The following is a 26,215-nucleotide window of genomic DNA, read 5'->3' as shown; positions in this document are numbered from 1 at the left end:
ATGTTATTCCATAGACATGTTCTTGGTACGTTTGGATAAAGTGACTGTAATATATTGTATATATACTGTAAGCATATAGCATAAGACCATGGGTCTGTGATGTAAATCATACATACATTGGTACGTTTAGTTCATCCTGGCCTTTAAGCTAAATGATCTAGCTCCTATCTACGCATGGCGTGAAGAAATAGCGCTTAAGAACAAGCCAAGAACCTGCCTTTCTTGGTCATTGGCTCTTCTGTAGCTGATTGGGGATTTTGTCGAATTGTCCCACTAGCCTAGTTGTAGCTACCTACGCGAATTGCATAACGACCATATCTTAGGCCTAGGTCATGTTTCCTCAAGTTTATAAATACGCTTACGGTTTGAAATTCAACGTTGCCATAATAATTCAGAACACATACGCGGTAGCCATGCAGCTGTAATACCGCCCCGTGACCTCTATCTTGAAGGTCAGGGGAAAGGGGGTCAAGGTGACGGACCTATCAGTATGTAGATCCGGTCCGGATTTGTAGAAGCTCCGTCACAGCTGCTAGGTCTTAACTAGTACTTACCGGGCTGAAGTCTTTGTAGCGTTGATAACATTTCCATTAAGTCAAGGCTAGCTTGTCCTAATTAACTCTTAGTTCTTTTTCTGAATCAGTTGTTACCCCCATTTCTGAAGTGGCAGTAGGAAACCATATGCCGTGTCTGCATTCTAAGTTTGTCAATATCAGATACTAAGGATATAGTACTCAATTTTGCTTATTTGATTTCGTTTATTTGATTAGATTTTAGTTCTTTTTCTGAATCAGTTGTTACCCATATTTCTGAAGTGGAAGTAGGAGACTGTATACTGTGTTTAAGTCTGGCCAATACCAGATATTAAGGATTTAGTAGTCGAATTTTCTTATAATTATTTGGTTTCGTTTATTTGATTAGATCTTAGTTCTATTTCTGAATCAGTTGCTACCCTCATTTCTGAAGTGAGAGTAGGAGACTGTATACTGTGTTTAAGTCTGGCCAATACCAGATATTAAGGATTTAGTAGTCGAATTTTCTTATAATTATTTGGTTTCGTTTATTTGATTAGATCTTAGTTCTATTTCTGAATCAGTTGCTACCCTCATTTCTGAAGTGGAAGTAGGAAACCGTATTCCGTGTCTGCATTCGAAGTCTGGCCAATATCAGATACTAAGGATATAGTACTCGAATTTGCTTATTTGATTTGGTTTATTTGATTAGATTTTAGTTCTTTTTTTGAATCAGTTGCTGCCCCCATTTCTGAAACGGAAGTTGGAAACTGTATACTGTGTCTGCATTCATAGTCTGGCCAGTATCAGATGCTAAGTATGTAGTAGTCGATTTTGCTTATTTGATATCGTTTATTTGATTAGATTTTAGTTCTTTTTCTGAATCAGTTGTTACCCCCATTTCTGAAGTGGAAGTAGGAAACTGTAAACCGTGTCTGCATTCTAAGTCTGGACAACATCAGATACTAAGGATATAGTGCTCAATTTTGCTTATTTGATTTCGTTTATTTGATTAGATTTTATCAAGTCTGACCCTTGATCTTTACTAGTCACAGTCTTCATCAATTATAGCATTTGATTGGCTGAAAGACATGATAATCTCATTATAGTGCTGCCAATCAAACGTTCTTTCACATGGTCAAGGTTAGAGAAATAATCTTATCCTATGTCTTTATTTATTACGTTACTTGTAAGACCTCTGAGTGCTTGCTGTTGTGATTTTGATATCTTTAAATATGATTCAAAGATAATTTTATTGGGTTTGACAGTGGGGATTCCGCCATGTTTAGGCAAAAACAATATTTTCGTCTTATCAGTTGATCCCATTATGGCCCCTGTATCAGCTTTCAGAAAAATTTTGTTTTCAAGATGATAAGTCAATCAACAAATACACGCACCAGACCAAGCAGATAGAAACATAAAAATAAGTTTTATTACTCTCGTTATTTAGAAAAAGTCAACGCCTTCCCTTAAGCGTATTTTACAGTCTCGCTGGCTTACATTAAGCATTCTTCTAGAAGAAAAGCCACTCATCGTGTAACGTCTTTACAAAGTGACTCGCTTTCTAACGAACTGTCCTATCATATTGTTGTGTACCACCTAGACTATGCATTAGCATCGAGTGCCACTCGGCACCGGACAACGAAATAATATTTACAAAAGGTACAGCATGTTTGTTACCGTGAAAGTCAGTTATGTCAGTCTTGCGTAACATCAGGTACAAAACTTTCCGTCTTTATTATTTTTTGTGACATCTGTTAATAGTGGTTCCCTCTGTGGAATATAATAGAATATGACTGTTTGCCCATTGTGGGCAACTGAGTGAGAAAAGTTCAAAGTTCAGACAGCTGCATCATGGGAAGAGATGTTCAGGGAATTCTGGGAACGAGGTGGGGAAATCGTCGTCTTCCAGCTCGGGAAGTCCCGGCAGCTCCTCGGGGTGTTCCGACAAGGGGTCCTTCTCACCCGGGTCGCTGTCGGGGTATCCCTCCGCGGGCTCATGGAAGCCTTCCCGCGCGACCGGAAACGCTCTCTCCTCACACTTCCTGAGAGAGGGCGGATGGAACCACTCGCAACTGCCGTGACGCTGTTCAAAAATGCAAAATATGTTATTCATCACACAAAAAACTGTCAAGAAGATAATGCTTTTTAAGGTCTGGGAAAAGTCGGTGGCAGCAAAGTTGCAGTTTCCAACGCCCTACTCGGGTGCCGATACGTGATGGAACAGCCTGACCAATCAGGGGCTAGCGCCATGGCGCGAAAGTTCTGTTTCACACACACGAAGCTATTGCTCGCTTACAAGGAAATGCAGGGAATGCTGTCATTGGATAAAAATCAATCTCGTCATACCTTGCGTATGCAGGCGGAGTGCACCGTGTGGCAGTCGTAAGGCCACCCGTCCAACAGACCCTTCCACACGCACGACTTCGGGCTGGTCTCGTCACAGCCGTACCCGCCAAAGAAACACGTCTGGATCTGGAGATAGACAAGAATTGTATTCATGGATGAAAACATGCTAACTAAACATATAGGTAATGTGTACGGGTATTAATGAATGAAAACATGCTAACGTTTAAAGATACATTAAAATCGAGTATATGTACGGGTATTTATGAATGAAAACATGCTAACGTATAAAGGTAAGTAAAGAATCGAGTATGGTTTAGAATGAGTTGTGTTCTTTTAGTTTCCGTGCAGAGGCTTGGGACTAACGGCTGAAGCTACTCTATGCGTGGGGCCGCCGACTTTACGTCACCATCCGAATGACGAATGCAGCCCCTTACACTGAGCCCGAGCGAGGCTCAAACGTGTACATAGACGTTTATCATGAGAGAAGAAGCAAGACTAGTACTTACCGAACAGTGCTCGCAGTGCTTGCCGTACATGTACTTCAGGCCTCTGCGCTGCTTCACCGTAACCTGGGACCACTCCACGTTCCATCCGCACGCACCGACCTGAAATCTACCCTCGTGAACATGCCCTGTACAGGGAAAAACAACATAGATATTCAACCTTTTGACCAGAATCATCGTAAAACCTTTACGTTATGCTACATTAAGATCTTTATTGGCACGACAAAAGTACATCGACGTTCGTAAGGTCTTCTACAACTATACATGCAAACAACAAACAATGGTATACAAAATGATTAACCTTAGTACAAGTATATGCATACTTCAACATGTCGAGTTTAACGTATCACTTACTTCTAAGATCTACACATTCTTTGATATATTAACCTATTTGTACATAGTAAGGGTTGTCTCCTTTTAGAATGTATGTGAATGTATCTATAGACTGGAATGTATCAAATTATGTTGAACAAGTGGAAAGAAGGTTGGACAGCTTTGAGCGTTTATCATGATATCGTGGAAAATTTAGGATACAGTGTTGTTCAAGTACATGTTGCAGAGATGGTATTAGAGACGGGCAAAAGGTCCTTCAGTGCATGCGTTCCCTTTTTCCGACAATGAAAAGCATGTTGACATTATCGTGCGCAACACTAATCAATTTAGCGTTCTCGTCCGTGATTGGTCACAATTACAAATCATATTTCAGCTCGGTTTAATGTACACACACACACACACGAAACATACGACGATCGGTGAATGACCTCTGTTGTTCCAAGCAAACCTGGCCTTGAAAGTTGTTTATCTAGACACCCGTGTTGCTAGGGGACTCGGATATCATCTTGGCGATCTTCCGACATACTTCCTAAATCAGCAAATAACCGCTTATCTTCTCCTGAGGCCCACAAAGGTCAAAGGTGCAGGATACGGGGCGCTATTTTACTGTACCGAAACGGGTGCTTTGTTTTTAAACGGGGTTTACTCGTTTTTATGTTAGTCCAAGTATCTTACAAACGCTGCAACGTCGATTGGGATATTTAGTGTTTTCTAGTACACTACGTAAAGAATATATACGTGTTTGAATCCCCTCCCTTACGTAAGCACCTATGTAGCGTAAGCTATATAACTGCTGTATTTGTATGTTCACACAATGTCCACGCGTACCAAGGTTAGTCCACAATTTACGTAATTATCACCGCGATAGGCAACTGTATAGGACAGGCTGATATACAGCGACATTATCTGATAAGCGAGAACAAAAACACAAACATGGATTTTGCTGTTATCTTTTGATTAGTCTGGTCGTCTGGAAAATTGGAAATAAACAATAGACCATTCCATTGAAGCATAGGTTTCTCGTCTGCCCCCTCTCCCTCTAATGGATTGTCCTGAGTGACAGCTGAACACTTCTCATTCAACCTCCCGTCCTCTGAGAGATTTACAACGTTACATAAAATTCGGGTCGATGGCAAGACGGTGACCCACAACTTGCAACATTCCATAGAGGGCAGGAACAGTCCTTTTTTTTGTGACACAAGACCCTGAACATGTGTAAAACATCCCGACTCTAAAATCCGGGTCAGAGAAGACAGCTGCCACCGGTCTCTTGAAAAGGGACAACTCGGTTGTCCAGTTGAGATGACCAACATGCTTTAGAGACGGATTAGAAGAAAGGATAGTCACACCGCTATGGATTCATGTGGCTGGCGGAATCTAGACACCCTTTTCCGGCTGTCCACTAGAGCCTTAAGTCTTCCCCTAGTCAGCCTGTTTGTTCGACCTGTTTCAGTCATTGCGTTCTGTGAATGACCTGAACATCACTCTGGAAAGGATCAATGAACGGAATACCGTCCCAAGCGAGACTTTCAGTTCCGTCGATTAAAAAACACATTTTTGTTTGATACTTTGTCTCATATTCTGGTTTGTGTGTGGCGAATGGAGTCCTGATAAGGAGTACGTCTTAAAATGCAACAACAACTGAAAAAGGGTTACGCAGAAGGGAAATACATACAGCTTTCTGTTGTATAGATTGAAGTTAAAGTGCTGGAACCACCTATTCAAGATGGCGGCTGTCACGTGACTCAAATCAAACGCCATGAATACATCTATATTGATTGCACATCAGGTCAGCGAGCCGGCAAGTTAACAGCTGTCCCGAGATCCAACGGTAAAAGACGAGCTTGTTGTTTCCTCTAACGAGAGTGCAAATATTTCCAAAGTGCGTGCAAACTAGCCATTTATTCTTCCTTGTTGACAAGCGAACGAAAACAAATCGTTAACGTGAAATGTCGAACGACTGAGTTCGTACATTCTGCAAAGTAAATTACGATCTTAGCACAATCATTCTAATTAATCATGAGGCTATATTGGCCCGATGCCATATTTGAATACCAATTTAGTAATGGAATTCAAATCATCATGAATCTTCCAGAAGACTAAAAACTTCTAAACTTGAACCCTGAACTAACAGTTGAGATGAGCTATCGATTAGGAAATTGATCCATTTCCATATAGATCTAAGATAATAATTGCTTTCTTATGTGGCCTAAAATCAATAGTTTTGATCGTGCTAAGTACAGGTTGGCCTATTTTCTAACTTCTCACGAACGAACCATGTACTTTAGGACTTTGTTTGGCAGATGTTTTTGTCACTGACAGTGTATCTAAAGAGCAATGTATTGAAAACAGTCAGTATAGTCCCTGGAGAAGTATCTACCATGAGATAGTTAGTCTAGTAAAAGGACGCTAGCTGAAGTACTTGTAATTGAATTTACGGGACACAATAAGGACCGAATCTTAAGAACTTGGCAAATATTAGAGAACACTTAGTAGGCCAGTTCACGGGTGACCCGTCTTTACGAGTACATAGCTAACATTCCGTTGCTTTGTCTAATGAGTGTGTATGCTGTGCGTATATAGAGGTTGGGCGGAGCTGTTTTCTGACGGTAATGTTAGAGGTCATGCTGCAGTGCCAACATGGCGGGGGCCCTCGGTATTTCCCACACACTTGTGACGATCAGCTGCTCTGCACTACGGTGTCATGAGAGGACGAAGGTTACGTGATACAAACCCTTCAGAAGGAACATAACTGTCATTCAGTCGAAAACATAGTGTAGTGAGTGGCACTGGGTTATGTACACCCCATCCCTTATATGGGTGTGGTATTGACCTATCAGTGGGAAGGACACACTCATCAGGTATGGTATCAAAGACTGATGTGCGGTGTCGTTTCATTGGTCAATCAGACGTACCTGTCAGGAGGTAGTGTTGCTTGGGGTTGAGTTTGATTCCGCATGCTGCGCCATCTGGCATGGTGTAGATGTACACCAGGTTCTTATTCTTGTTGATGAACTCCATCTTCTCCGCACCTTTGAACACCTGTAACAGACACGGATATTGTCAGACATCTTTATCGTCGTATTGATGACTGATCTAGTTGTGAACATCCGGGTTCCCAACAGATGCACTCTGGGATAACAAGTTTCCCATAATTCCTATCGCCACGCATGCGTAGTAGACATTCTGCAATCGCTCTTACCTCAGAACCTACTTTTCAGATGAATTTCTATATGACATAATAATGGCAACGATTTGATGAACATGGCTAGAGATTTCAAAATAAATTAATATCAAGATTTTTTGTCCAAAACTCTCTTTTGTGGTGCATGTATTGCAGTCTTCGCTTTTGATATAACTGCACAAGGCTTCATAGTATGTTATACAGCAGTTAATTTCAAATCTCCTTAATTTATGCAAAGTACCTACCTTTGTGACTCGCAAGGTGTATCGGACCCACTCGATGTGGTAAGCCTCTTCCGCCATAGCCCTCATCTCCAGAGGGATTTCGTTGATGGAAGGGTCCAGGTACTCTTCCTCCTCTTCCTCCTCCATCGTGACGTTCGGCGTCGGACGAACATAGCCGATCTCTTCCACCTTCACGATCTTACCACGAACAGCTGTAAGAAAAACACATGCTAAAGGCAACCAAAGCAATATTATAGCCAAAAAAAAGAGACATAAATAGATGCTGAAATCTTTATGGTAGTGACATTTACTAACATTGTTTAGCACATTTGCATAATAACTTCATAGCATTTTAAAAACGCGCAAAATCGTGCCGTACGATGATCCCCTTAGTTTCGCGAGCCTACAAAAACTACGGTTTTCAGTGAGTTCTCACATCACACTGGCAATGTCGTATTTTTGCATCATGGACGTTGCTATACATAGTAATAGTGTTGTTTGTACTAATCATGTATAGGAATGACTAAATAAATTGACTTTCAAAATCCAATTTTCGAGCCCTGATATTGCTTCAGTTTCCTTCACGTACTGTGTAATGACATATTCGATTCAGCTGCCACATTTTAACATTCTCATAAAAGAGTTTCACGTTAAATCGAATAGAAGAAAGATTAAGCTACAACTTTGTGTCAATAAAAATTATGACAAGATCATTTTTCGGCTAGAAACAGAATTTCTCCCAGCATTGATACCAGGCCAAGCTGTTAGACCAGTCCGCAGTGATACCGGTAGCTTACATACACTCTACAACACAGTTGTTTAAATTGGCAGCCATTCGTGGTTTGAAATTAAAACACCGTCTAAAAACATCCGAAAACACGGGTGTCTAGTTTCGACAGGTGCAGCGCTTCCCAAACATCCACATCGTTTAGACAACTTTGCTCCCGTCCAATCTACTTCACGACGGGACTGTATCCCTCCATCCGCTGCCGTCGTTTAGTCGGACCTTGTCTCTTCATGTGGTCGACAACTTGACCTTTCAAGTACACAGTTGAACAATTGACCTCTGCCCGTCACTCGCCTCCTGTCTATTAATGACATTCCAGGCATGAACTTCTCTGGTTCAAAGCCAAGATGTCCGCGGTCAAAGCCATGGAGAGGGCCCTGTCTGGGAACCACATGGCGGAAATCCGTCTTGTAAGCCGTGACGTGGGAATATAGTCGCCACACAGCGAAGTGGGAAATCACACTACACGAATGGGACCAGGAAGCCGTTGTCTGAACCTTGCAGTTTGTGTGGAACCCGTGTTGTGAGGTTACACGTTAAACTTTACGGCGGCGTCTGGCGCGGGTACGCTCGGGGGTTGACCGAAACCGGAAGGCCCGACGCCGCTGTTATTCGCACACCATCAAAAAGGTCAAGCTGAGACAAGATGTTTTGTTCACAAAGAAATACGTGCAGGGAATCTACGAGCTTGTGTGGACTGACGACGGATGCTCAGATAAATCTTAACATATAACAGTGAACCAAGATTTCTGAGTGTAGGGAGACTTGGACTGAGACTGAAACAGTGAATTTGAATGTCCCTGTCCCCTGTTTGAAATAGGAATTCATCGTTAAGTGCAAAAAAATGAACTTCTGACTTTTGTCTAAACTTTTGACTTTGTCTAGTCACATAGAGTCCCTGCCAACGCTAGCCTGGATGCCAGACCCCCAAATCTCTAAACTATCAATATATCTAACGATAGATATTTCAGAGATTGGGGGTCTGGCCTCCAGGCTATTCCAACACACAACCAGCTACAGTTACGACAGACCACTCTGAACGTTCCCTGTAATCGTATTTAAAGTTTATATCTCTTATATAGGTTCATATAGTGCCCAATGAAATCTTTGGCAACGGCTGTTACTCTGAGAGGATCCTCTGATGCACGTTTTTCGACCTTGCGACTGTGAAGGACCAAAATGTTGTCATGTGACGATCACGTGACAAAGATTATGTCGTCACGTGTACGATCACGTGACAAGATTATGATGTCACGTGACAAATATTACGTTGTCATGGCAGCCCACGACCTTGGCGAAGCCCGTGTCACAGTGTGACTGACAGCCGATGGCGACGTAGGTGGTCGGATGGAGCTGGCGACCGAGCCTGACACCTGTTTGTCACTAGATATGCGGCCAGATGCTACAATTACGTTTCGCACGCCAACAGTTGAACGCAGTATTTCCCGTCTTGAAACTAGTGGTTGTCAAAAGCCATTTAAGCTGGTGTGTTACGCCGAATGGCGGTTATACCGGCTATATAGATACAGAAGTTGCCAAGGTCAAATGTCTGCACCCACGTGCACGTGACTATGACGTCAATTGTTGCAGGTATTGTCCGCCATGTTGGATGGGTAAACCTGGAAGGTAAATTTGAATTCGTTTATGTGATGAAAGTCACGTAAATGTGACATTATAGGTAAGGTTGTTTAAATTCTCCAATGAAGAGGCTCTTGACAATAAAGACACATCAAAGACTGACCTAAAAATGTCCTAGATTGGCTATCAGAAACCTGTAGTACGATGTTTGTGACAGGGACTTAATCTAAACCACTTACTGTTTAGCCAATGGGTCCCTCGAAAGTTCAACCTTGTGCAAAATGAAACCCACATTTCCTTCCTTGAGCTAACTTAATTAAAACCCCAGTCCAACTGTCGGTGAATAGGGCAACGGTCTTTTTAATCTATACAACAGAATGGCACATTGTCAAATTATCAGGAACAGGCCAAGGGGTGAAATGCCACGTATAGTAATAGTTACAGGCCACATAGGAGGAAAGGAAGAACGTGCTAAAAAAAACGACGACCAGAAACTTCGCATCTGCTTGGTTCACAGTGTCCTGAATAGACCCGGGCGAGGACAGAAACGGTCAGATGTCAACGCCAATCACTGTCTGGAGATAATCGACAGCGGGTACCCCGGCACCGCCTGTTTAAAATAGAGGACAAAATATGGCCTCCACATGCCATCCATCAACTACATATTCCGCGACCTCGGGTCACAGAGGACGGGTTTAGGTAATCGCCAAAAATAATTGTCGTCGACATCCGAGATCGAACGTGAATGTGAGAGTAATTGGAAGTTGGCAAGCTCGGTGGATACGTTTTGGTCGAGTTTCCTGTGGGATACCAATGGGTCTACGGCACTGTTGACTCTAAGATATACAACAATATACAGAGAAATCAGAGAAGACACCGGGCGCGCTAACAGAACAACTAAGAAACAGTTACTACATCGGTTCTACATGCTTGCGACATGAGAGACTCAGAGTCTTGGAAGGAACGCCGAGCATTTGGCACTTTCCGAGGCGTAGATATAACCGGGTCATGTAAACACATATTACGTTGTTGCTTTTCGGTGTTTTTTCCTTGACGGATTTCGGAGATATTTAATTCTCTACGTTTTGAAACAAATTATGAACATCAAGGCCTCGTACGTATAATGAACAAGACAAATTCGACAATTCCTTTGTGTTGATAAATGATAAAACTTTCACACACATAGCGCACATATTAATGGTAACGTTTAATGTTGCAAGGCACAAACCATGCAAATTAGGGCATCATTAGCGTAGTTACTCATACCATTACTGTTAGTGGAGGTACGAGGTCGTGGAGCTCTTGGGCTCATTTTCCCACAGACTTAACGTTACTTTCCCAAAATTGCTTTGAAATTCTAAAATTTGTCTGATCTGTCCGACTAGCCGGAAGGCACCCTTTGGAATCAGCCTGGCTTCCCGATCACAAAGCTCGTATTTTCTGCCGAATTCCAATTTAATACAGCCTTGGAATTCCATTGGAATCCCTGCGGTTTTCATTAGGTACCCCCCTACAGAGCGGGACCTATTTACACCACCCTCCCTCCCTTTACCCTACTAGAAAACCTTGACTGCAGATGCAACCTTCACTTGAGTGGTGCACTGGTAGGCAGTTGTAATTCCACTTTAATCCTTGCGGTTTTCATTAGAAAGTCCCCCAACTGAGAGTACCCCCCTCCCCCTACTAACAAGCTTCTTCCCTTGGCACAACTTACCAAGTAGGTCGCTAATTGGCTGCTTCAAACTTAACGGTAAATCTGAAATTCGTGACGTGTTTCCAAAGCAATAAACTTGGGTATAGGATGTTTGTACCCAGGTGCTACATTCTTTAGATGTCACCCCGTGTGTTTCCATCAAGATGTGGCGCTTGACAAGCGCTTATCCCCGTCCGTTGCGTGCCAGTCTTGTTATACATGTTGACGGTTGTATATATTCACAGTCACGCAGCGCGCACATGTCGGGCTCTGGAACCTCATCAACGTGTTTTTCTGCGTTGCTGGGACACCACTGCCACTCAGGCTACGGAGCCCAATGTACTTACACCCCTGGTCCACTAGGGCGGTGACCTGGCTGCGACCGCACTGCGACCTAAAGCCCCCCTCTCACTGGACCCGCGGCACGCTGGCGGCTTCGCTGCGTCCTAAACTGGAGTTGTGTTACCCTTGACTTTATAATGGGAATATCATTCAAAACGTACAAGTATGACCCAAAAGACAACAGAACACACAAAGCTTAAAAGATTCTTTGTTTTTTGTCGATGAAATTCGTTGAGTGCTTTGTCAATTCGATCGGCTACAGCGACCCGCCAGCGTGCCGCGGGTCCAGTGAAACTCGGGGGGCTTAAGAGTTGACAGAGCGCTCAACGAATTTCATATAGACCACAAACCGTAAGAATATGTTGCTTTTTAAAGAAAAAAACATCTTCTTACGGTTTGTGTGTTTCGTTCTTTTTCCAGTCATACATTTTGCATTTTGCATAATATTCCAATTACAAAATCAAGTGTAGCACAATTCCAATTTACGTCGCAACGTGGTAGCGTGTCTAGTTGAATGTTGAATGAGGCCTTATAAGCCCAGTATGGCCAACAGGCTAAGAACAGGTCGTCCATAACATCTTGTTATTCAAAGAATGCAAGCATACATTTGCAAGACTATTATTGTTATCTATACTTGTTACAACAATATAGATGAAGTTTATTGCGCGACACTATATAAGACCTTTGAGTGATAGCCACTGTCGGTCATCGACCTTTAACCCCATACTCCTAGTATATTATAGATGTTCTGAACGAGTAAGCTGAAAATAGTTCAAATGTTACATTTTCCCCCGAAAAATCATTGGCATTGCGAATTCAAGCATCCTAACGTTGCATTTATCTAATGTTCTGATTTATGAATATGATATTGCATAAAAGTTGACCTGACCGTTTTGTATCCTTCGCAATATTTCATCATCAAGTTCACTTTCCCTTTAATGTAATTTCTGTGGTTTTAATATCCTTCGATGTTATTCCTACTTAGCATTGAAACAGTTACATGTACTTTTTATTTCGTGACTTCTTTTTAAATGCATCGCTGGTGATACAAAACAAACACAGCAAAAAGGAAATGAAAAAGGCGCAGTCTGCGTGACAAAATTAGTCATGTCTTCAAAGATCCGCCAAAAATAGATTTTGAATAAAAAATGAGTCATAACGGTCACCCCAGGATGTTTTGAGACCGCCTTGGTCAAAGTCTAACTTTAGAATGGAAAATCCCCATACTGGTGGGTAGTGGGCACTCGTCAAAAGTCTCAACAAATATCGTGTTGTTTCTTGGCGTCTAGTGTTTGGACAAGACCTCAGAATCATAGTCCTGGGGTCAGTACCCAAACTATCCAGGTCTGAATCACTAAATCAACGTCCGTGATCAATCACAGCTTAAAACAGACGGTGTGACGTCACCGTAATTGTAGGAATTATACGCGAAATTTGTTGACGTCACTGGGTGTCTTGTGAGGTCACCAAAGGATGTTTTCCGCGACTTCTGAGAAAGAGACAAGGGATGGACTGAGATGCACACGAGAAGCTACAAACGTTTTCACTCAAAACAACCGTGAAATGTGAAAGACAATTTCAAAAATAGCATGAAATTTTGTTTTGTAACGGGATAATCCGTTGTTCAAATCTAGATAGAAAAGGCGTCGTTGTTTAGTCGACTTCCCGATTCGTTGTATATCCATGCGATTCGTTGGAAAATGCTTGTATGGAACGGACTAGTTTACCAGCGTCTATGTTAACTCTGCAAGAGAAACCAGTCGCCGCTCCGAAAAACGCTGTTTTGCTTGTTTTCCTTCGTATCTAATCACGCCGTTGCCCTTCATAACTTTGGGGTGGTATTTACTCCATCAATTTTAAAGATTACAATATTAAAGTGATATTACTCTTACAAAATTGCAACGTCTTGACTCTTGGGCTGACTATACATTAACAAGACTGAATTGTGTTTCCTATCAGATTATGATCTGTACATGGTACTGTGTCCTACTATCGCCATAGGTGGCCTCCATACAACATAATTGCAAAGGTAATGCCCGCAGTATTAAAAAGAGGTTTCTTGCTCCACTAGTTAATCGTCACACAAGGCTTAACATACCAACGTTGGTCCGACGGTTGGCAAGCGCTGTTATCCTTGGGCACTCGGAGGCTTTTAGCAAGCGCATACCAAGACGTGCCTTAACTCTTAAAGATAGGTGGTGGTTTCTTGACTATAGCAACGAAGAATGATTAAGAAAAAATATGTAAGAAGACGAAAAACGTTTAGCTCAAGAAAGTTGGAAGAAAAAATGTGGCCGTGGCGAGGAAACAAAAAGGCATTGCTCGAACTCTTGACCTAAAAAAAGGACATTCTCACCCGCTTCCTCTGCGTCCCCATAACTATTCTCTGCTTTGACGGACTTACTGTGCCCTCCAAATCTAAGCAGTTTCTTATACCCGGGATTCGAACCCCGAACCTCCGAGCTCTCCAAAGGAGACATGCTCCCTTAAGTTCTAATCCTTCAGGAGTGTTTCGACAACAAAGCTTTCTCAGTCGTGTTGTCGTCTCCGACAGGATACGCGCTACCTCGGTGTTTCCAAAACACGGCTCTAGTGTTCTCGGTGTGTATGTTCGTGTGATCCTCGTCGCAGGGGGTCATGCACACGCCAATCGTGGCGCCAGTTTAGTTAACTCGATCAAAGTCAGTTTGTAGAGAACACATACAGTTAAAGCTATCTATACTTGGAACTGTAATCTGGTTGTTTTGTAACCATTTAGAACCAAAATTCTGACTCATACGTTTCTTTGCTGACACGATGACAAAAACATTATCCTACATGGAAAATTCTACATCCGCCTGCACCGCAAACGCCCAAGAAATCACCGCCTGTTGCTATTTTTGTCGAAGTCACCTATTGGATGATTGCCACTCCATCACCCCATACATGATTGGACGATGGGATGATTGAATTAATGTTTCTCTTGCCGCACCCACATCATCCACCATGTTTAAAACTTTCTCTGAAAAATACTACTAGTAATACTTAAACGAACTTGACGTCCTTTGCCATTTTGGTCGAAGTTGCCTATGAAATGAGTGGCCCTAAATGATTGGACGATAGTATGATTAGATTAACGTTTCTCAGCCCGCATCCCCATCACTCCTCCTCAGCGCAAGACAATTTGGCATGGCTTGTGGGTCGAACCACTCCTAAGGACCCAGTTTTGAGGCATATATTTGACAGCCCACCCGAGCAGTGACCTATTTCCCATTTTCAAAACAACAACCAAGTTTCGGATGTCCTGCCAAATATGTCAACATTTCATTCTTTGGGACAAAGGCGAGACCTAGGCTGGCTAGAGCACCGCGAAATCCGGTTAACGTGGCCGAAGAAAGCCCCCACGGTATCTCAGTCAGAGACGTTCTTTGTGTGATCAAACCTGCCCACGTCGATTTTGTAGATTAACTTTGCGCGTCTCTGTACTGCCGTGTCAAGGTCCTGAAAACAAGAGAATTAAGACTAGGGCAGTTGACGCAGTGCCAGGAGGGATTCTAATGTTATGGCTGTCAACACGGCTCGGTGGCAGGAGAGATGCTCCGGTCTGCGAGCATGGCTCTTCGCCCACAACTTCGTCTGAAATTAAACTAGGCTTGGCAGCGGATGCAGTGGATCGATTCCTGGACACGTATAGAATCAGTAGCAAGCCAAAGAGTGGAGGAAGTGTGGTTTGAAATTTGAGACAGAGACGGCAAAGCAGTTGTCCAAAGTTATTCGCGACGATTGCTAAATACAATGTACAGTGTTGAGAAAAAAATGTTGATTGAGTAAAGATGTAGTAGGAAATGCACAGCGCGAAACGTCGTATCTTTAAAGCAGTCTTTGCCGACGACGCGGCCAATTTGTCGAAAGAATCCGCTTGGAGTCACGTTCACGAGAGGGAAATCTGTTCCTTCGGTCAAGTTTGTTTGGACAGAGATGGCGACCGGCAACAACCTCCGCGACGTGTTTTAACAGAAGCGTACTAAACCCAACATTTCGCAGGAGAACCGTGGCCCGGGGGTCCTGTGTGGCGTCCGCCGGTGCATGCCCAGGAGCGTCCCGCCATGTGTCCTAACAGTTAGCCTGGAAACCATACCATCGGGGGCTCCCCGGTATCTCTACGGCGCTGAGAGTGATGCCCATCCGCCCAGACGGTTTAGCCCGCTCGGGGATGGGTTTACGGACTTGGCTTATGTTTGCGGCGAAACTCTCTATGGCAGCTAAGTAGACAGGCTGACAGAAACGGTTCAATATAGCAGACTGGGCCCGCTAAAACACCCCTAAGCCGACCCGTAGAGACTGGAACCAGGCTACCTAACAGTTGGCCACCTTCAACATTCGAGCTTTGTCGACAGAAAGTGTATTACGTACGCGTTTGTGCTTGACATGCTATAACATAAGCCTCTGTAACAGACTTCTTGGGACGACTAGTTTGTGCTCATCAACATTCTTGCGATTTTGTAATAGTCTCTATAGCAGGTTTCTTTGGAGAGCTTTTTGTGCGAATCAATATTTTTGCGATTTTGTAATAGTCTCTGTGGCAGGTTTCTTGGGACAGCTTTTTGTGCGTATCAACATTTTTGCGATTCTATAATAGCCTCCATGGTAGGCTTATAAGGCCTTATAGTGTGCTATTTTTCATTGTATTTCCGTACTGATTGTATCAAGTTTTTGACAGCTGCCCATAATTGATATATAATCAGAAAATGGCATATAATAAGCAAAAAAAGCTTGCTATGAGGTTATCATAAAGTCAAGAAGTTGTTATTTCTTTTGGGGAGGAGGGCGATTTTGCACATGACACGTCACAGATAGGATCTTTTTAATTGGAATATTAGAACCAACTGAGCATTAAGTGATTTACTGGGAATGGATGTCGTTCAAGGCCGAAGGAAGACATGTACGACTAATCCTTCCGGGTGCGGACCACTGTCTCTCAACTACACACGGTGCCGCTAGCTCGACCACTGTGGGAAAAGGGAAGTCTATAAGTGCGCGTCTGTAGACGCCGCGAACATTGAAAGGATTTCAGCGGATACAGGCAGTGCCGGTGGGTGAATGCTATGTGGCGAACCCGCGCGAAAATGTTGGTCTCTGTCTGGCCGGTGTACAGACCCTCTCACTCCACACATGTGTGGAATAACGCGATAAACGGTCGGGTTATTTTAACAGTTAGACTGAACAGACTCAGAACCATGAGTCTAACTATAGACCCAGCAGTGGCCCATGCCGCGGGTAGTCTTGATAATCTTAGTCTTCGCCACAACTTGAATAGAGACCGGGAGCATGGTACTCAACCACATGTAGAACATAGCTATCCCGTACGGAACGACTACATGGCGTTACCAGGCAACTTGATGAAATATCAATCAGTTTCATATACACATCATTTGTGTATCTACAAATCATAGACACATGTAGTGTTTATTTTAACTAATCCTGACTCACACCAAACACTAACAACACAATTACTTTTAGGCCTCCAAAACATGGCCAGGCGCAGTTCTCAATCAAACACTTGGAGCAAGTGGATAACTGAGATCTTCAAATGGAGTTTTTCGGATTCCGTCGTATCTCGAAAAAGGGCGAATAAGGGTTGGTGCTTGAGAGAGTTGAGTAGCGGGGTCCGTGTTGTTGATATGTTCTATTGTAAACAGTCGCTAGACCTCCGATGGTGTTGTGTATGTGAAGTGTACTGTAGCCCCTGTAGGCGCGCTTGTCCGTCCCCCAGATGTGATGGCATCTCAACTATTGGCATGCAGCTAGCGCGGGGCAGGGCCTATAGCCGAGCTATGTCATTCTCATGTACGATCCAGATACCTCTCCGCTAGCGCTGGTCGTTTGGGGAGGCTCAGATAGTGCTCTAGGAACAGTCTAGCCGTTACGGTGTTGTATATTCCCGGAGTTTCACGCAATGAATTCAGGAGAATATCTGCTATCAGAGAACACGTAGAATACTGCAAAACCACCGACTATACCCGCATCCCCACAGTGAAAGGCGACGATGCAAAACGACGGAAGAATTGTAGCTTAAACGGTTATGACAATCAGTAAAATGACTTACCGACTTCTGCATGACAGAAGATGGTTTGCGGATGCGCCGGCATACACGTACAGGACAGGGCACCGTGCACCGCCGCCAACGTCAGAAACAGAACCGCCCAAACACGCGCCATTGGTATACTGTATGTCCGTACAACACTCTCACGTAGTCTTCAGAACGTACAGTTGACTCACACACGCACGCAGCCAGTAGTAGCACGAGCTCGGACTGAATGACTGAGTGACTCCCCCGCACGCACGCTCACTTGCCCGCTTCTTAAACTCCTTGGCGCAGGTACCTCGCCGCACTAGTCATGTTCGGAAAATTTGTTGATGAAACCCACATGGTCTGGCCGATTTCCGCACGACGGTGGTGTGGCTTTGCGCCAGCCTCTTCCACTTTCGTAACCGCTGTGTACTTAACGGCGCCTCTTTTCTCGAGTGGAATCGTCCAGTGCCCAACCCTCGCCCCGGGACAAACCAGTAATACTAGACAGGATACCCGAGCAATGTAAGGGTCAGAAAAATCGGATTTTGAAAGTCAATTTATTTAGTCATTTCTATACATGATAAGTTCAAACAACAGTATCACAATGCAACGTCCATGATGCAAAAATACGTTGTTGTTGTGATGTGAGGACACTCTGAAAATCGTGGCCGGGGTTTTTGTAGGCTCATGAAGCTAAGGGGATCATCGTATGGCACGATTTTGCGTGATTCCTAAAAATATGGAGTTGTCACGCAAATGTGCTAAACAATGTTAGTAAATGCCACCACCATTTTTTGGCCCTAATATTGGTCTGGTTGCCTTTAACATCCATAAAGTAATAGAGAAATGTAGATAATAAATTCCTTTCTTCCGCTTCTGTTGCGTTTTGTTGCATCATTATGGAAATTAAAATCGAATATTTTCCAACCCTGTATATTGTTTAAACGGTTTGCCCTATATGTCTTATATACATAACGGTCGGCCCCTGTTTGTAAACTTGGTGGATGCCGTGCGATATGAGCATGTGACGCTCTGTAACTTTTGGTGCCACGCCTATCAAAACGGAAAGGAAGCAATCACTTTTTCCATGAAACTTAATGTCTTAGTCACGCTCTATTCTTAACTAGCAGACACGTATTTAGATATTGTCTTCGTCATTTTCTTCCGTCTGCGGAGAAGTAAAGAAGCATAGAGGAGACTCATCGAGTTTACTTTTATCGGCTAGGTGTTAACTTGCTCTGCCTTTCATAGACCGAGGTTTTACTTACAGTTTATACAAATAAAAGAACACAGTCTGATCGTCTACGTCCGATTTTAACGAGGGAACCGTTTATGTCGTGCGGAAGTTGGTACCAGTTAATTGAATTGTCGTGATAGCCCTTCCTATTGGCTGATGATTTTCATTATGATTACTCGGTTTATCTTAGTATTCCTCCGCCGTGATGCTGGTTCTCGGAAGTTCCGTCTTAGTAATGGAAAGTGACGCTTTACCCCTTTCTTGCCTGATAGCCGCATCTGCGGAGGGTTGAGGTAGAAACTACACATAAACAACAGGGCCAGATGCAAAATAAATGAAAAACTGGACATCTTTTCTTTGGGAGGCTGCCAGGGTAGGGTGGTATGTGGTTCGGGCAAGTTTCCAAGCTGCCCTGCAGGGGTGTTCAAGAATAGGAGATTTGAAACTGTGGGCGTCAAGAGCATTGTACACCACTTCCCTTACGTAATAAAGAGAGGGGGGTCGTCGTGATTTGTCAGACGGTAAATACATGTCTTACTATGCCCCCATTCTTTAGGCCGGTTGTAATGTGCAATGCAAACTTCAAGCGGAGACAAGTCTGCTAATGAATTTGTTTACAGGCTGCTCTATGCCGAAGACAACGGTCAGACTGTTCGAAGAGCAGTTAAACTGATGGAAAATGTAAAGTGATGTAACGAATTTCCCAATGAAGTGATAATGTGAATGGAAAATATATGCACGCACTGTTTTACTACATCGTCTGACTTGAAAGATTTCGTTGTTCCACTGGACCTATAGAGTAACTCAGTAGATAGCCAAGTCACGGGGCGTGTCACTGGGCGGGAGGGCGGTGCCCTTGTGGTCTCTTCCTCAACAAGGCGTTTACTTAATTTGGACATGTTGAGTCACACTGACTTGACTGTCAGATGGTTGACACTGTGGGGTTACAAATGTATCGTCCGTTTTGGACGTCAATCTTGCGTTCTGGACACGTAAACGTCGCCTAGAGAAACGGGACCCGGGAATTCAGGGGAGGTCGGCAGAGGCGGCCGCGGGTCAGTGAAGAGGGCACCGCCTGTTGGTAACAAAAATAACGGTGGGATGTCCAGCATTGTGTACATGCTACCAACAGCCGTGTCCTGCATCGGCGAACGGTTGGCTTCCATCTCAACAAACCTCACCTCGACTGCGGGGGCACTCGGGCCTTGAACACGGCGGGATTTTCCTAGTGCGGTCACGGTGGGTGGGGTGGCTGTGCCCCTGGCCCTTCCCCCTTCTCGTCACACACAGACGGGCTTTCTACGCACACACAAAAAAACTCAGACAAAACGTCAACAGAAAGACCGAATACATATGTATGCGTGTTTCCGCATTCTGAATGATGAAAGTATCCGATTTGGTCAGGATAAAAGGAGGGGGTAGAACATGTCCTGTTGTGGGCGTTCATTTGTATTATCAGTCAGTTGGATCAAAAAGTCGTCTCGGCAGTTCAGACGTTTCGACCCGCCTCTTCCTTTTCAAGATGACGGGGCATTTTAATAAGAAACGTTTTGCCCCAGCGGGAATCAGGAAAAATGTTGAATAGTCTAAGAGGATTATGAAATGTCAGGACGAGTTCTTAGAAAGCACAATTTAATGATTGCATTAATAGTCACTTTACATTGACAGTATTCATATGAATACATTTTTCAATATTTGACTTGGCCATTCATTGAACATGTCCAGTATTATAGCTCTGTCGTGAATTGAACATCGTATCACTCACTCACACATTGTTTATCTCTTTGTTTCTTAGTGTTCTCTTCTTAATATCTTTCGATGAAGAATTATGACATCGAAATCTTTATTGACACAACAATAGTACAGCGACTTTCGTAAGGTCTACTACATCTATACATACAAACAGCCAATTAGATACACATAAATGTATATGACATGTGGAGTACAGTGAGCGCTAGGCCGCAATAGCATGACGCATCAGAATACTGCATTTTCTATAGGACCCCTAATTAACTTCAGACTCCTCTCCAAGCAGAGGAGTGATTCCGGCTGGTTTTTAGGCGTTTTGTCGGACTTTCTACTTTGTCATGTGTTATTTTCTCACTAAACCATTGACCGTCTGCGGGCAGAGGTGTGGTTTAGTGAGACAAAAAAAACATGACAAAGTAGAAAGCCCGACAAAAACGCCTAAAAACACGTCATAAACCAGCCGGAACCACTCCTCTGCTTGGAGAGGACTTCAGACCAACACAGAAGTGCATGTTCAAAAACGTCATCCCAAAACACGAGTGGTCGTGGTAGATGATTAACACGCCTGTGTTTCTCTCAGTAACTCTCTTGAGTGGTGGGAGATTGAAGTGAACGATGTAAGCATCTCTTCAGTGTGTTCAAAGTGTCACAACAGGTCGCAAGCAGTCACGGGAAAAATGGCCGGCACGGCACTCGAGGGCCCCTACAAAATGTCCGTGACCGCCGATCAAAGTTTCAGCGATAAGGTAGACAAGGCTGTGACACAAGCCAGGCACTCTGTCTCTCCAAGCAGAGGTTGGTTGGGAAGATTGTGACCTTTTTATCATATGCACTTTTTTTGTCCCCACCAACCTTGAGGAGGAGAGCGGGGGAGAGCGGACAAAAAATGAGGCACATATATGATAAAAAGATCTTCCCCACAAACCTCAGCTTGGAGAGTAAAGCCCTCTCACTGGACCCGCGGCACGTTGGCGGTGTCGCTGCGTCCTGGATTTGTGTTACCCTTGACTTTATAATGGGAATATCATTCAAAACGTACAAGTATGACAAAAAAGACAACAAAACACACAAAGCTTAGAAAGATTCGTTTTTTTGTCGATGAGATTAAATTCGTTGAGTGCTTTGTCAATTCTATCGGCCGCAGCGACGCCGCCAGCGTGCCGCGGGTCCAGTGCAGTGAGAGGTGCCCTACCACGGGAGGAGGGGACGGTACCACTCAGGTCTTGTCGTCATGAGGGCAAACAAGGGTGTCTGAAACCGCAGGGTGGCACTTCCCTGTTTGTCACCTCCACTGGGACAAACATGAACAACATGGTAGCGAAATCGGGCAGAAAACTCTTCCTCCTCAAACGTCTGAAGAAGTTCAACCTACCTCAATGTGACTTGGTAGCAATCTATATTGGCTACATCAGGCCAATATTGGAGTATGCCGTCCCCGTCTGGTCCTCCGGCCTGACCAAGCGCCAGTCTGACCAATTAGAACGGTTGCAGAAAAGGGCGTGTCGTACCATCATGGGCAACAGCTACACCGGTTATCAACATGCACTTGAACACCTCGGACTTTCAACTCTCGCCACCAGACGTGAACATTTGTGTCTCAAGTTCGCTAGATCCCTGATGGACTCTGAGTTTAGGGACTGGCTACCACCACAAAGGGCCCAGATCACTGGCAGAGTGACAAGGAACAATCACAAACTGAACTGTCCGAAAGTAAAAACTAACCGGTACTTGAACTCCTGCATTCCATACATGACCCGCCTTATCAACAAGTATGATCAGTGACTCGTTTTTTTCCTGTAAATGTGTCAAACCTTGTATGTAACAAGATACACTTATTTTAAATATGCCAGTTTTAAGGTCTTAAGAATACGCAAGATATCGGACAGTATTGCGCCGTCTATTTTGATTGACTAATTGATTGATATGTTTGTAAATTGACTGACTGATTGATTGATATATTTGTAAATTGGTTTTAATTCAGTGGCAACACTGCGATTTCCAATAAAGTTATCTTGTATCTTGTATCTTCAGCCGCCATGACACATCAACAAACATGGCGGACATACCTGCTATAAACAAACATGGCCGCCAAGCAATTACAGACGAACACGCCATAACGTTAACAAGCAATGAATGTCTCACTTTCCCTACCTTATACCCTTTTTCTCTTTTCCGGGCCTTCATTTTAGCTACGTTTACAAACCTTGCTACTGTTACCTTACCTTAGCAGGGCATGATCAAAATGACCATAATAACACAAAATAAACGGAACATGCGACCATATGAAAGAGTGATGAAAAGAATATCAATGATCTATTCCAAATTCCATGTTCATTTTATGTATTGGCAAACGAAAAACGTCCCGGGAAGGAGTACGAAAAATATATGAATAGCATGCGAGATTTGCTTGTTTATACCGACTATGACATTACAGACTTGAAAGTGTATATACATACGGTATACAAACATGTTCACCGATGTATAAGGGTTTCAATCATTGGCCACAAACCCTGTATCATATGACTGTTATAGTTTTCACAGTAACAGCATGCATTCCCCGAACGCATCTCTCCATAAAAGACGTAAGCACTCTTGCCCTTAGATACACATATCGCGGCGCTTAAGACTAAACAGTGCGTTAATCATAGCTTTACTGTGGCTTACCCAGGGTCACGGGCTTCGTTTGGGTTCAGTCTGAGGGGTAGACTAGGGACAGACAAATCAGAGAAAACGTTGCGATCACTGAAGGCAAAAAGAAAGAAAGACAGAATTAGAAAGGGGAGGGAGAGAGATAGAAAAGAAACGGGGAAGGAAATGCAAAAGGGAACGCCTGATGTGGCCAGTGACTAAGGACCGAGAGAGCGGTCAGTAGAAGTAGAAGTTGTGCCGTTCAGGATACCTCGAATAGCATTGATGACGTACCACCAAGGGCCGTCAAGGTACCGACGTGGTTATAAAAGGTACCCGGGACTAGATTATCATCAAGGGAGAATTTCTGAAAATCGACAGGTTCGAATTCGCTTCCAACAGTCGTAGGCGTGCTATTTTTTTTCTTATGGTAGGATTTTCATCTGTCTTGCATTTCCGTCGCAAGACAGCTAGATCCTGTACCACGACGTTTCCAAAAATCCTTTCCAATTTCCTGTCGTGAACCCATCGTTCGACGAAGTTGCCAGTAACCGTACCCTCGTTAAGTAGCCATGTTTCCGACTGCATATCCCATACTGATAATCTCTCGTGACAGAATCGGTCACAAACGGAGATTTAGCTAGCCCTTCACCAGACCTTCCTACGGGGGTATAGACCGTAGAATTTGGCAAAAAGGGGAATAATTGGCCAAGAAAGTTAGTCCACGGAAAGGGTAGCATTTCCTAGCCTCTACCAGACTCCGTGGGTCGCTGGAAAAATAGTAGGAAGCGGCGAAATAGAGTGAATAGTATAACCCCCCTCTCACTGGACCCGCGGCACGCTGGCGGCGTCGCTGCGTCCTAAACTAGATTTGTGGTACCCTTGACTTTATGATGGGAATATAATTCAAAACGTACAAGTATGACCAAAAAGACAACAAAACACGCTTAAAAAGATTCGTTTTCTGTCAATGAAATTCGTTGAGTGCTTTGTCAATTCGATCGGCCGCAGCGACGCTGCCAGCGTGCCGCGGGTCCACTGTGGGAGGGGGGCTTAAGGGAGTCGTCTACGGAGAGGGGGGCAATAGGTGATCCAGCACTCCGTTAAACATGTTCCCGTCGGAGATTAGCCGGTTTGCTGCACGTCTAGCGTGAGTGATGAATGATGAAGTACCAAACACTGCGTTAACCCGCTGTCACGGGAACACCGTGGGTTTGTTTTCATGCCGGGGCAGGAATGCGCGGGAAATGTACACAAAACGGGGCAGCCACCTGCTAGCTACTGAACGGTATGGCTGTTACATCATGTGCGCTTGCCAGAATCTTAAATGTTCTGTATCTCCGGCAAGAGTGTTTGTTTTGCTTTCGTTCTTTTAAACAGGATATTCGTTATCTTTGCATGAAGCCGGATTAAAACTTTCTGATTTCAAATTCAAATATTCAGAAGCGGTTTTTGATGTTGTATGTTAGGCCACTGGCGTAAGAATACAGCCAAATGCATGTGTGTAGCTTTTTGGGTGACTGAGCATTTTCTATCTAGTGTACTTACTATCTACTGCACTTTTGTACATACGAAAACAATATTAATGTAAGATATCAGTGCGGGTCATGCACTGTCCGCGGAGAGGCTGAAAAATATTGAGTACCTCATAGCGCATACTAAGAAACAACACGGAAATGTATACGTATGATATAGCAAAAAATAGATATAATTGGGACCTCATGGGAAATTGACGAGTGGCAAGGACAGGCTCATAGACCGGTGTCTAGAAGGTTCGGTACTCAACTTTGGCGAGAAATAGTGTAACAAGATATCTCGTTAATCCATACCTTCTGGCGGAACCTTGCGTGGCTCATAGTTAACGGTGGCTCTACATCAATGTTAACGTTTCTGGCGCACACTTCAAATGAACTACCCCTCTTGGGCATAGCGAGATTCAAGTGGAGAGCGGCCAGCTACAAGGAGTTTAATGAAGTCGGCCATATCCGGCTGAGCTTAGCAAGTTTGGAAAGAGACCATACAATCTTGCTTACATCATTATCAAGCTAGACTAATCAGGAGATAACTTGGAACCGCACGCTGTGGGAAGAGGGATGGAACGAGACATTCCGGACATTATCAGACGACTGGCCGTGACCGTGGCCGTGGTTTTGGGGAACGCTAACTGTCGATGAGTCTGCGGTCACTTTTGACAACTGAAAACTAGCCTCCCGTACCGTGAACAGGCCTTCCTACGGGGGTATGGATCGTAGAATTTGGTTAATAAAAGCAATGATTGCCCAGTAGAGTCAGTCCACGCTTGCAAATGAAACCCTCTGGTGGCCAAACTTCCCTGGCAAATATTTCCCCTATAGCTGAGACTGGTAGAGACTAGAAAACAAGAGTTGGCAGAATTTCACCTATTGACTAACTACAGCCATAAAATATAGCCGTAAGGGAGACCCTGGACACTGTCCAGAGCACAGCTATATGTTTTAATGGTTTGAAGTGGCGGTCAACAGTTTTTCATTCATTCAATTTGTAGTAAACCATAGCCTCCCACTGAGAGAGTGCACGGAGAAATGGCTGACGTCCAAAAACAGAAGTCAGTGCCAAAAGCCAACAACTACATTTGCACGAACCAGGCTTGCTGTGACTCCTGCATCATGGTAACTTACCAATTGAATAAAATCTTCAATATAGGAGCCAGGTTTCAGATGAATGCCGGTTTCTTACACGTTTTTGTTGCCAATGTTGTTATTTCTTAAGCTCCCCCACCTCTCACTGGACCCACGGCACGCAGGCGGCGACGGTGCGGCCGATCAAATTGACATAGAACTCAACGAATTTCATCAACAAATAAACGAATCTTTTTAAGCTTTGTGTGTTTTGTTGTCTTTTTTGTCATACTTGTACGTTTGGAATGATATTCCCATCATAAAGTCAAGGGTAACACAAATCCAGTTTAGGACACAGTGACGCCGCCAGCGAGCCGCGGGTCCAGTGAGAGGGGGGCTTTACGCCAAAAGAAGCCGGTCACTTGAAAGATACGACATAACCTTGTA

General features: G+C 43.9%; 2 protein-coding genes across 6 annotated transcripts in view; one reads left to right on the top strand and one right to left on the bottom strand.

Annotated features, from left to right (window-relative positions):
- The window catches only part of LOC136435510 (synapsin-3-like), a 74,395-nt gene that overhangs the window by 39,062 nt on the left and 9,118 nt on the right, over window positions 1-26,215 (top strand). The window lies entirely within an intron of this gene.
- LOC136435509 (metalloproteinase inhibitor 3-like) lies at window positions 1,923-17,966 on the bottom strand. Its single transcript, XM_066429079.1, has 6 exons — window positions 17,591-17,966; window positions 7,127-7,317; window positions 6,613-6,739; window positions 3,368-3,492; window positions 2,862-2,987; window positions 1,923-2,598 (listed from the first exon to the last, which is right to left on the bottom strand). Exons 1-6 carry the CDS (start codon window positions 17,700-17,702, stop codon window positions 2,365-2,367), a joined length of 915 nt encoding a protein of 304 aa, XP_066285176.1. The 5' UTR covers window positions 17,703-17,966; the 3' UTR covers window positions 1,923-2,364.

The sequence above is a fragment of the Branchiostoma lanceolatum genome, chromosome 5 (genome assembly GCF_035083965.1).
Source record: "Branchiostoma lanceolatum isolate klBraLanc5 chromosome 5, klBraLanc5.hap2, whole genome shotgun sequence".
Taxonomy (NCBI): domain Eukaryota; kingdom Metazoa; phylum Chordata; class Leptocardii; order Amphioxiformes; family Branchiostomatidae; genus Branchiostoma; species Branchiostoma lanceolatum.
The sequence above is the reverse complement of the archived record's forward strand: the minus strand, read 5'-3'. Positions and strand labels throughout refer to the sequence as shown.

Coding starts and splice junctions, on each gene's coding strand:
- LOC136435509 (XM_066429079.1), bottom strand. CDS start 17,702: ATGGCGCGTGTTTGGGCGGTTCTGTTTCTGACGTTGGCGGCGGTGCAC. Junction 3,493..6,612: donor GCAACACTACCTCCTGACAG/GTACGTCTGATT, acceptor TTCCCTGTACAG/GGCATGTTCACGAGGGTAGA. Junction 2,599..2,861: donor ACTCCGCCTGCATACGCAAG/GTATGACGAGAT, acceptor ATTTTTGAACAG/CGTCACGGCAGTTGCGAGTG.